The following is a 12,237-nucleotide window of genomic DNA, read 5'->3' as shown; positions in this document are numbered from 1 at the left end:
TAAAACAATATTAAACCAACACATTACCTATGTCTCAGGGCGACGGGAGCAGTGGCAGTGTCTCTCAGATCAGAGTGGCAGTGTCGTTACGATTTAAAGCTCTGATTGGCACTGCCACTGCTATGGACAGACGTGTTGCTTAACACCAGGCACACGAATTGTTCGTCCCGTCACCTGGTATCACAAAAAAACATGAAGTTGACAAGTCCCATGTGCACGTAAGTTCAACAGTACCATTGCCCTTTACACCCGGACCACGGTCATTTTTATTTATTTATTTCATCATTGCCAACCTGGGCATCAGGTTGTTGGCAAGACGACGCCCTTTTCAATTTGCTATATGTATATCTATTGTAGTTAATTTTTTACATACTAGCTAATTTTCTAAAGTAAACCCTTCACTACCCTTCGTACTTTTTCACTACCCTTCGTACTTTCCCTGAGCCAGTCCATTTTATGCTCACGTTACTGCTAGGTGACAGCAATTGGTATGGTGGTAGTACTACCCTGATCTAACCTTTACACAAGGACCTCAACTGCTACTACAGAATAAAATGTAATAAATGAAAATAACCCTATGTTGTGAAATTCTTGTTTGTAGCGGACTTCTTCCCAGAATGCAGAAAAAGCGATCCTCAAATCAACCAGTGCATCCTGAACGCAGTTGAAGATCTCAGACCTAGACTAATAAACGGAATTCCTGAACTGAACGTGCCTCCTCTAGAACCTTTCACGGTGCCTACGTTGAAGCTTGATCGAACAGCACCTAATTTGAGATTAAAGGCAACTGTTAAGAATATGAAAGCGTATGGCGGAAGCCGTTTTAAGGTGGAAAAATTGAGGTGAGTTTCAGTATTTATTTATTCGGAATACCAACAGATTATAGTTGAAGAAATATGATTTTGGACAGATGAATGTTATCTCTTGGAACGGCTAATCCAGGATTATTAAAAAGGATTATTAGATTACAATACAGTAATAAAACCATTAACACTTAATTTACCGAAAGCGTACATAGATTTAATGATTTTGGTCCATCGTACGAGTCATGGATGCGTTAAATACTTTTTCTGAATTCTAGTTTTGAATCATTTCTTTACTAATCAGGCCGTTTTTTTTAAACCTTTAAACAGTACCGTAAAATACAGACTGCTGTTCTTTTCTTAATATTTTTTTTTATATATAATATATATATCAAGTGACGGGACGAACTAAGTCGTGCTCTTGATGGTAAGCTACACGTCTGTCCATAACAATTGCAGTGTCACTCAGAGCTTTAAATCGCAAAGATCTGAGGGGCACTGCCACTGCGAGATAAATTGACAAGTCCCATGTGCCTGTACCGTATATACATAGATAAATAAACGATATGGGAAACTGGTGTCCAAACTAGGTAAAAATACCTATATTATGTATCACCGGGCCTCCATATACATTCATAAGTTTAGGAAACTGTTGTACTAAATTATCGAGTTTGAGACCAGGTAATCAGTATGGCTGTCAGGTACATTATTATATATAACATAAGTATATTAAATTTCTCACAGATGATAACAACGAAGTTACATGTACAGCAACAACTTTATAGGTTAGGTTCATCAATAGATAGAATCTGCCTTAGGAACGAGCGATAAAGTATATTTAATGTGACGATTTTAAGTGCAATAATGCTTACATATGAAATAAAGATTATTTTGATTTTGATTTAGATGTAGTTTATTCATATTGTAAGAATGAGATGAAAAAAGTAACAACACTTAAAATTTTAAGTAAGTAAAACCGGATCACAGTAATGCTGACATTACTCCTAGGCGGCAGAAATAGGTAAGGTGGCAGCACTACCCTGGACGAACTCTTTCACAAGGAGCTCTACTGCTAAACCCTTAAACAGTACCTTAAAATACCGCCAACTCTTTGTTACTAATTTGACAAAGTTAGCTCCGCGTAAAGATTATGAAGTTAAGAATTAAGTGCCAATACGTAAAGTGTTTATCTAGCTATTTGCACTATACAGATGGCACGTGCGTTACCGAGGCCACTCTCTCTTTTGTCCTAATGTATTCTAAAGATTAAGCGGAATTGGTGCGAATAATATTTCGCCAACTGTATACATAAATGCAATTGAAAATAAATACAATATATAGTAAAGCACAGTTCTTATGTACACGGCAATTAATAATATTCATGTGGATATTTTGATATATTAAAAATAATAAGTTTTTATTAACAGTTGAATTGATATAAAATTTATAATGACATTTTATTAATTATACGTATTGTAAAAAATTAAATAACAATAATAATAAGTATGTATGGAATTTACATTTTATTTATAGAAAGAGTCATTAAATATGAAATGCCGTATGATGCGATCCTAGATTTTCCTTTAACAAATCATTGCATATACAAGCAAATATATAAAGGAATATCTATGTTTTATGGCATATACATTACATATGTATAAAAACTTTTTCATTTTTTTTTATCGCACACACTCAACATTCCCCGCAACAAACCCTGTGTCGCGGGTGTCATGAACACCTACATAGACAACCACAAAATTTGTAGTTATTTAATTACACCCAAACCCACGAGAGAAATAAATGTAGGCCATACAAATATTTCTCCTGGCCCGGGAATCGAACCTGGGACCTCTGCGTGGCAGTCTGGCATGGTAACCGTTCGGCTATGGAGGCAGTATAAAGACTGTAATGTGTGTAACATATTATATTATCAAGAAATTAGTATACTGAAAATGGATTTGAGAGTCTTTATTCAAACATTCAATGCCAGTCAAAATATATATTAATAAGTAAAATAATTTTAATTTTATTTTGTACATTTTAGGAAAATTCACAGTGTAATTTTATTATTGAAATTATACTTACATGATAATTCATATTCACCGCTATTATGGAATTTCCATAATTGTACAAAAAGGCACTGTTCAACAAATAGAAGGACAGATTTATAAAATTACAATTACTTAAAATATAAACAAGCAAAAAAGAGAAAATAAATCAAATAATATAATCCAATTTCCTCAATTACACATTGATAATGAAACTATTTTTGCGGATACAACACCAGACAATATCCAACACCTTAAAATGTTTCAAATTACCAATAAATGTAAATAGATACGAAAAACATTAAAAATTGTATTAACATCATGTAGAGATGGGACGAAAGAGGTTCCTCTCTTACGGAAAACGGTTGTATATTGTTGCCACTTCTGGTTATATACTCGATGCCACTACAGTACGGGCACGCTATGATGGAACTTTTGACAGATTAAATAGTGAAGTCAAATCTCAATTCATTATCGAAAAAATATATTCAAATGTGAGTCGCATCTATAAGTTTTTAGGTTATAACTAATATTGCTTGGGGTAGCTAATTAAAAAGTTGATTAATAAAACGAAAATAAAAATGTTTACTTAATATATATCGTCAATTCGAAACTGCTTTGTTTTGCATTGAGCTTTGACGCGAGTTTGCCGGAGGTAGAAGTTGTGCTGGACAGCGATCCTATAAGTGACGATGGTATTAGATTTCATTTTTTTAAATTTCGAATTTCGAAAAACAAATGCCGAGTTGTGTCGTAAAATTATACGTCCATAAATTGTACTGCACGTCACTATTGACAACTATGTACATCAATTAGCTCCTTCAACGTAGTTACGAATTAATACGAAACTTGATGAGCGGACAAACGTCAAAACGGTCATCATAGCGTGCCGGCACTGATAATGTCTAGACTAACTCCCAACTTTTTACTTTATACTGCTTAAAAAAATCATTGCTTTAGAAAAAAAATCACTAATTAGACTACTTAATTATCTGTGCCTAGATAAAACTATTCGCTATCAGTATATTATTAGAAGTGAAGGGCATAATAAATATGAATATGAAGTCTTAGATACGACTAATAAATGCTACATTACAATGCTTAAATGTCATTACGTATTCCGGTGTTGCAATCGTCTACTTAGTATTATTACGATGTTGTAAGCTTAAGTATCCGAGGGCAAAATTACGGACTTCCTCAATGACAACTGTTCAACTATGCCAAGGATTTAGTGAAAACAAACATTTAATTTGAAAATTTATTTTTTCATCGCGGTGTTTTCAATGTATGACACATAAGCTTCTATTAAACAACGTTACTTTTGGCACAGTACTCTATAGATGAAGCCTATGTTCAACATATTTATGTTAATAAAAAAAAAGATTTAGAATCCCTATACCAAAGTGATAGACTGTGCGCTATCCTGATAACATCTGCCAGGTTGTCACCAAAGCATAGTAATGCACAAAATCTGATAACTTGGACCGGATAACCAGATTTAGGATTTGCTCTTGGATACACTCACAGGACTTGACCGTAACCACGGAAATTAAAAAATGAATGAGCTTATCCACTGATTGATAATCAAGGACTACCCTGTCAATGGTTTCGCATACTTCGTCTTCTCAATCGTTTCCTCACTGCTGAAGATTCACTCCATTTCATCCTGCCAATCATCTGTCTAAGTCCCTTTCCTTCCACCATCATATAATAAATTTTGTAATTCTGCTTGTTTCCAGGGTGCACCTAAACAATAAATATGCGGTCGAGATGAAGCTCTCAATACCGAAATTGGGTATCACAGCGGACTACGACGTCAGGGGATCTCGTGTGCTAACGCTTGACATCAGCGGGAAAGGCAAGCTCAGGAGTAACTTCAGTAAGTATGCAATTTCATGGTTGGCTAAAGAAATCTTTCTTTATAAGTAATGTCGATAAAGTATTTTGACGTTGATAATAGCAACAAGCTGCATAATCGGAGATGTTTCCACAACTATTCACGTTTTTGTAGACCCCAATACCCATTGGGCCAGGGTGGTCGTCAGTGGCGGCGGCGTCGTGGTGAATGTTCACTGAACCCACGGCGCCGACTCAACCGGCGAGAGGGAAACCCGGGGCGGTTTTAGTGGGGTATCCCTCCAGTCTGGAGGGAGAGTCCCCACATAACTCCTGAGTCTCCCTGGGCTCAGGGGTATCCATAAAGATTTCCCCCCCGTCAAAAAAAAAAAAAAAAAAGTGTGGTCGTCTGTGGCCTATATCTTCTTACACGATCATATAGGACAGGATCAATAATAATTACTAATCAAAAAATTACAATGGATTCTGGTTTTATCGTCTTTCATATCATTATTGATACCATCTTCAGATCAGAATCAGAAGAAAGATAAATTTCCCTTTTCTCGAAGCATATTAACTCTATCTTAAAACTCCTCTGTATTTAAGAGACAACACAATCTTCTTAAAATTCTTTTGATATCTAGAGAAGTATTAAGTTATAGAACTGCAACATAAACGTAACTTGTGTAACAAGTTGTGTGTTGTCTTTGTGTAACAAACCATTACTACATTTCTAATAAGCAAAATTTATTGTAAATATATGAGCGTAATCGCGCCAGTTATCCAGGTAGCATAACACTAGCAATCATGCGAATCTGCAATAGTCATGCGTTTGCGCAAAAATTTCACGAAAATTATTGTTTCGGCGAACTTAGGCAAATTTCATTGATCAAAATTTCTTGAAAAGCTGTTCCGCCACTAAACCAGGCTGTAGGATGCATGGTTCTCAAAAAAGAAATGGAGAATTTATCATGTTACCACTGTGCATACGGCTTGACAATACATTTACAGTGCAGTACTAAAGAAGGTTTATTGAAAACTGTTATGGATTTGGCTACTCGAGATACAAAAAAAATACGTAGTTGATCAAGTAGTTTCATTTATTTTTAGTTCTTCAAAATCTCATCTTGCACTTACAGTTTTTTACCATATCGACAACTCACAAAGTGCAGACTAAAAGAAAGTTATCATAAATTAATTAAAAATAATACCTTAAATGGGCGGACATTGGTCCATAACATTTTGATTTTTTCTTGCTCTTAGACCATCCTGTTTATAACAAGGTTCAGCATCTATAAATATGTTCATATGTTCAAAAATAAAAACATTTGCAAATTTGAATTGTGATTTTCAGCTGGAATAGTAGTAGTGGCAAAGGGCATCGGGAAGCCGATCACCAGGGATGGCGTCGAATATCTGCAGGCTGACAGAGTGGTAGTCAAGTTGAAGATAGGACACGGTCAAGTCGCCTTCTCTGAAACCGAAAGGCCGTTAGCTGGTGAGTTTTTGGCATACAAGCCGATGAATCTTCACAATAGTAAATTTAAGTGACGTCCATATTTCACGTAAAACTAGTAAATGATGAGGATCAAACGTTTTCAAGCATAAATGTTACCCACCACTAAGTACTAACAACTGCTGAACGTCGCAAAGATCCGTCGGATGTCGTCGGTTACCAAACGTGGTGAGCAATTTACTGGAGAGACATGATAATAATTATAGTAGTTTAAAAGTTAACCCACCACACTAATAGCTAACGACAAAAATGTTCAATGTTGGAAGAGAAATAAATGAGTAAATATTATTAATGGGGCTTGAACCCACGAAACTAAAACCCACCAAAATCCCTCACTAGATGTCACTAGCGGCGCAGAAAGCCGAAAAATCCAGTACAAAGATCTTTAACAAAAACACAGAATTTCGACAGGTCGGTAACTTGACCCGTAGCTCAGTTGGTAAGAGCAATACTACGGTGCAGTATGGTCGAGGGTTCAAGTCCTATCGGGTCGAAAAAGTTTTTGTATGTGTTCGATCTTTTTATTAATAATCATAATAAAAACTATTGGAGTAATTTCACAAAAAATCTCAATAATGAATATTACTGATTTTTTTGAGATGTGGGGAATTTGTAGATAATAGGGATTTCTTTACTCCAAATTTGGGGAATTTAGAAAATTGGCATGCCTACAACTCCCCACACGCCGGAGCACGGCGTATGCTTGTTTCGATTCGATACAAGTATTTTTACTTACCGAAAGAGTATCGACGGAAGGGATCCGATGCTAAAAGGTCTGGGTATCGAAACAACAGGAACGAGTATCTTGTATAAAATCATTTCTAAGAGCGACCTATGTCCATCAGTGGACCTCTTTTGGCTGAAATGATGATGACGAGAAAATACGGGACTTGGAAGAGAAAAGAGAAGGGGATCATCGCACTATTTACTTTTAAAGGACTTATGCATTAATAAGAACAATACAACAATAATTATGAAATGAGGTTTGATATAATATCATTGTTTGATGTCAGAAGTATAATATATATATCATTATATATATATTATATCATTATTATATAGTATATCATTGTTTGATGTAGTTACGTCTACGTTGTGTTAGCAACTGACAGTTACAAAAGTCGGACGTTGTGAGATCATATTTCTTGCATTATACAATCTTTTTAATTGCATAGGAAGCCAGTTCTCTGTCTTTGATTTGGATTATACTTTGTACATGCAGTCACAGCGTTGTTGGTTACACGTTTCCGGTGTAAGATGATACGTTGTTGTTAGTACCTGTATCGAGTGACTATAAATAATAGTGATATAAAATAGTGACTATAAAATCCTTTTTAACCCCCACGGAAAGAGAGGGGAGTTCTAAGTTTGAAGCCTTCGTTTGTGTATCTGTGTGTCTGTCTTGGACATTGCAGCTCCCAAACGGATGGACAGATCTCAAAGCGAATTTTTTTTATTTGAAGACTAATTTAATCGGGATGGTTCTTAGCTATGTCAAGGCTCTGTCACGCGCTCGAAGTTACGCGATAAGTGCCTGCCGCTGAGTGTATTGCCGACATTGCAAGTGCTCAGACAAGTTTTTAATTTACATTACAATCGTTGTACAAACCCAGCGTTAGGTTCCGACTAAACACGGCGTGCAACGTCATTTTCATATCTCTGAGCTTAGGTTTCTCTTTGTTCGTAGTGGTGCCTGGTTTTATTAGTCAGATTTAGTAGGCTATTATAGCGTAGGTATTTCCGATTTTGCATGAAAGAGATGTATCTGTTTTGTAGTAACTATTAAGTAGTCTGTGACTATGTTTGTAAGAATCCGCGTTATATAATGACTGCAGGATTTATATTGGATTATAAATAAAAAAATGTATTGTAATTATAAAATGTACTGAAAATGCAAAAATGACATGAAAGGAAGAAAAACAATTGTGATTAAACAAAAGAAACAAAAATAAATAAATTGCAAAGGAATAAAGAAGTATTTAACAAAAAAGAAATTGTATGTCGTTGACAATGTTTGATGAACATTTGTTCAGCTGTTTATCATCATCTCTTTTCCCAGTTAGTGTAGGGATGTCAGTCATAAAATGAATGATTATTTTACTTTAACTTGCACGATCGATTCGGAATTGTATACTATGGTAATTTGATATTGTTACAATAAATGGTAACCTTGATTTAATGTGCAACTAGGACGGGCTGTAGTCTACTCAACTCTTCACCTACTTACAGTAAAACTATCGTGTTTGGGCTCATTAAAGGACTATCCATACACATCAGGGCCGTGTCCGGGACGTGGAAGGGCCGTGTTCCGTCAGGGGCTTAAAAAATATCGTTGTGTATATTTTATATGAAGTCGTTTACACACGTCCGTGTCTGGACCGGCGCCGAGACGGGCCCGGAGTTCATTCAAACTAGCGCGGATATGTATATGCGTATGGATAGTCCTTTGATTGGTCTTGACTAGTTGTCTAGCTTACAAAGGTGAGTAGATTACAAATGGCGACTTTACTGACTTGTTGGTTATATTATGGGGGCTATATAATTTAAGTGCTATCTTTTAGAGCCTTTTTATGCCACATTTTCTTAATCTATTATTGTTAAGATGTCTTTATACATTGTTGTGCGTAATTATGATTGTAAGCATAACTTGTTTGAAAAAGTCTATAAGTACATCATCTCGTTTTTTATCGTTAGGATCCTTATACATACAGTGCGCTTCAGTGGCCATAGTAAAACGAAGTTTGAAAAGGTCTATTTAAACTGGTAGTGCAACCCGTCGTGCGGTCTTATGCACCTACTTATTAGTTTTATGAATGTTGGTTATGTCATGGTGTCATGCACTCAAATTAGTATTGGACTGCTCAAGTAGTAGGGGGGCGCAGTATGATTACATTATACAGGAAACGTGGTCTGCTTGTCGGCTGCTTGAAAATCCGGGACACAGTTGCCTCATCTATTCCTCGAAACTTAAAATTTAATATATTATCTTCGGAAATATTTGAAATTATTGAAAATTTGGCTCGGATCAATCATTTGAGTGTGTATTTAAATGAATAGTTTAGTACTACCTTCTAAATATGGTAATTATGTGAGTGTTATTACAGGCAGTTGCAGTAATTGGTAATCGACTCAATAATTCTGAATCTGAAACTTTTTAAACAATGTGAATTATTTTTTATGGGAAATTCCTCAAAACGAGAAAAGAAAAGTCATATACAATCCAAATCCCAGCAACTCTGTACTTCTTCATCTTTTATTTAAGTAACAATTCCATATTTCTTTTATTTAACTGCCTCGGTGGCCGAACGGTTACCACGCCGGACTGCCACGCAGAGGTCCCAGGTTCGATTCCCGGGCCGGGAGAAATATTTGTATGACCTACATTTATTTCTCTCGTGAGTTTGGGTGTAATTTGTGGTTGTGTATGTGTGTGTCCATGGCACCCGCGACACAGGGTTTCCCTAGTGCGGGGCTATGTTGAGTGTGTGCGTTATTATTATTATTATTATTTAAAAGCGGCGTTTTAGTGAGTGTATTACTAGCGCTTTCCGAATAACTTTGTTGTACCTCCTCTCGGGGACCTCCTTGTCCGATCCCACATTTATCTTCACTTTGATTTACTCTATCTAGCTTATCGTCAATCTGTCCATCTATAATGTTTTAATATACTATTTAAATATCGATGTCCTATATAAAGACAGTTTAACAAATATAAGCTCCATTTACAGCGGCGTCAGCAGCAGCATTCTTCAACGCCAGTCCTGGAGTGGTACTGGACATCCTCAACCCTCTCATCGAAGAGACAGGCGCCGCCATCTTGAAGGCCTTCATCAACAAGATCCTTGGCAATGTTCCTCTTAATGAGTTGCTTGTTGATGATGCCCCGGCTTCTTAAAGTGATGGTAAAAGATTGAGAAATGAGAAAAATTGTATGGACGGATGAAGTTCATGGATTAATTGGCAAAAAATATGATTGAGCTCAAGTATAGCTTCAGTGAGTATGACAAAAAGTCGAAACCTTTTGTTCACAGCTAACACTGTGGCATATGATGAGCGTACTCGTGAAAAATATAAATATGTATATAGGATTATTTGTATAATTTTAACAAACTCGCAGGACTGTATTACTAAGATCATAAACAACAACTTTTGTTCCAAAATAAAAATTTTAAGTAGGTCGCTCTAAAGGGTAATAATGCCGTGCAGTAGCAAAAAAAGGACGCGAGAGTCATTCTTAAACAACTTACTACCAAATACAGTTCTAAAAAGTTTCAGGAGTCTATTATGTTTTGTAAAAAGTTGGTTGTCTGTGTGTGTTCTACCGTCTTTATAATGGGGAGTGCTCTGAGGAACTTTTCGAACCGGTGCCACCGTCTCGTTTCTACCATCGCACCTCCCGCCAAAGGGGTAGAGTCCATCCCCACATCTTGGATGTCTGGCATTGTAAGACCACGCGGGCATCTCGTTCGTTCCTGAATCCTGAGGAATGATCTTCCTCCTGAGGTATTTCCTTTGCGCTATGACATGGAGTTCTTCAAAAAGCGTGTTTACAGTGGTCTCAAAAGCTGTCAACGCATAGGCGGCTCATCTGATGTTGCAAAAGTCCATGGTCGACGATGACCACCTTTCATCAAGTGGCTTGTCTGCCCGTTTGCCTCCTTCTTTACAAAAAAAGTCATGCAACAATATTCTTATTCTTAAAAGTCGTTAATTATGATATTAGTGATATAAGTCCTGCGAGATTGTTAGTATATTACAAATAACCTTGTATATGATATTTATGCTTACGTTGTTTGTCATTTTAAGTATAATCGCCAGCTGAAATATGGCTAAATCTTTAGAGCTTTCTGGAGAGTCGTGTAAATGTTATTTTTAACAATAAAATCACACATTTTGGGTTGGATACTTTCGATACTTTTGAAAGCTGTAATTGTAATCGTAAAGTGTCATAATTGAAACCACTAGGAAACAAACAGGCTTTAAAAACAATTTAACAGCATATACCTGTAGGGCTTGTACGACAGGGCGCCACTTGCGCGAGAGCGACGTAAAGCGGGAGATCGCTGTGCGAGAATAGCATTATCTCGTGTTTTATGTCGCTATCACGCAAATCGCGCCCTTTCGTGCCAGCCCTACTGAACGAAATCGAATCTTTGGTGTAATAAGGCCACATCTGCAAATTGACAAGTTTTCAGGAGAGAGGTTTAAAAAGTGTACGAACAAAATAATTCGTAATTTTTATGACTTTCATGTTACAAAACACTTTTTAAATGTGGCCTTATTATCCCAAGGATACGAAACACAGTTGTAACAGAGCACTGCGAAGTAGTAAAGGCAGTTTAACCAGTGACATGAATGAATGAATGAATGTTATAATGCCAGAGGATTTGTTTAATTTTAAATTATGAACTCTCTGTAGCGTAAGGCTTATCTTTCCTGTATATTCAGGATGACTTTTATCAAATAAGCGGTATATGCCAACGGCTCTTTGGTAGATTCGACAGACCTTTATCTATCGAATTTTTAGGTTTGATTATTCGGGCGATTAAATCAAATATTTGTTTTTTCAAACAAACCAACGTTAAATTAAATTAAAAGACAATGTCAAATATGAAGCTTTTTCGCATCAATCGTCTTTTTTTTGTCGAGTATTACTTATTTGACGGTAATTGTTTCAGACGGATGTCGAACGGTGAACCAAAGTAGACCTCCCTTACAGGAGACCCCCTGATCTCATGTAAGGACCTTTAAAGTGCCCAAAACGTTGGTTTGTTTGAAAAAACAAATATACGCGATTTAAGCAGGATTTACATTTGTCTGACGTGTCATGTCGTCACGCGTCAGAACGGTGTCGGTATGATGCATTTAATATGGTTAGATTTAGGTATATTAGTGTGTCGCAATTTGACGTGACGGTTTGTGTTGTGTGTATGAAACCGATACCCTTCTGACGCGTGACAACATGACACAACACGTCAGACAAATGTAAATCCGGCTTCACATTCGAAAAAATAGTTTAGGGCACTTTATATTC

General features: G+C 36.4%; 1 protein-coding gene across 1 annotated transcript in view; it reads left to right on the top strand.

Annotated features, from left to right (window-relative positions):
- Positions 1-10,353, top strand: part of LOC113232820 — a 12,654-nt gene extending 2,301 nt beyond the window's left edge. The window contains exons 2-5 of the mRNA XM_026467645.1: positions 602-842; positions 4,591-4,730; positions 6,042-6,185; positions 9,932-10,353. Coding sequence (XP_026323430.1) covers positions 602-842; positions 4,591-4,730; positions 6,042-6,185; positions 9,932-10,098 — 692 coding nt within the window. The 3' untranslated portion in view covers positions 10,099-10,353. The remainder of the gene's footprint in view (positions 1-601; positions 843-4,590; positions 4,731-6,041; positions 6,186-9,931) is intronic.
- The last annotated feature ends 1,884 nt before the right edge of the window (positions 10,354-12,237 follow it).

The sequence above is a fragment of the Hyposmocoma kahamanoa genome, unplaced genomic scaffold (genome assembly GCF_003589595.1).
Source record: "Hyposmocoma kahamanoa isolate Upper Pololo Valley unplaced genomic scaffold, ASM358959v1 78, whole genome shotgun sequence".
Taxonomy (NCBI): domain Eukaryota; kingdom Metazoa; phylum Arthropoda; class Insecta; order Lepidoptera; family Cosmopterigidae; genus Hyposmocoma; species Hyposmocoma kahamanoa.
Note: the sequence above shows the minus strand (reverse complement) of the source record. Positions and strands in the feature narration are given on the sequence as shown.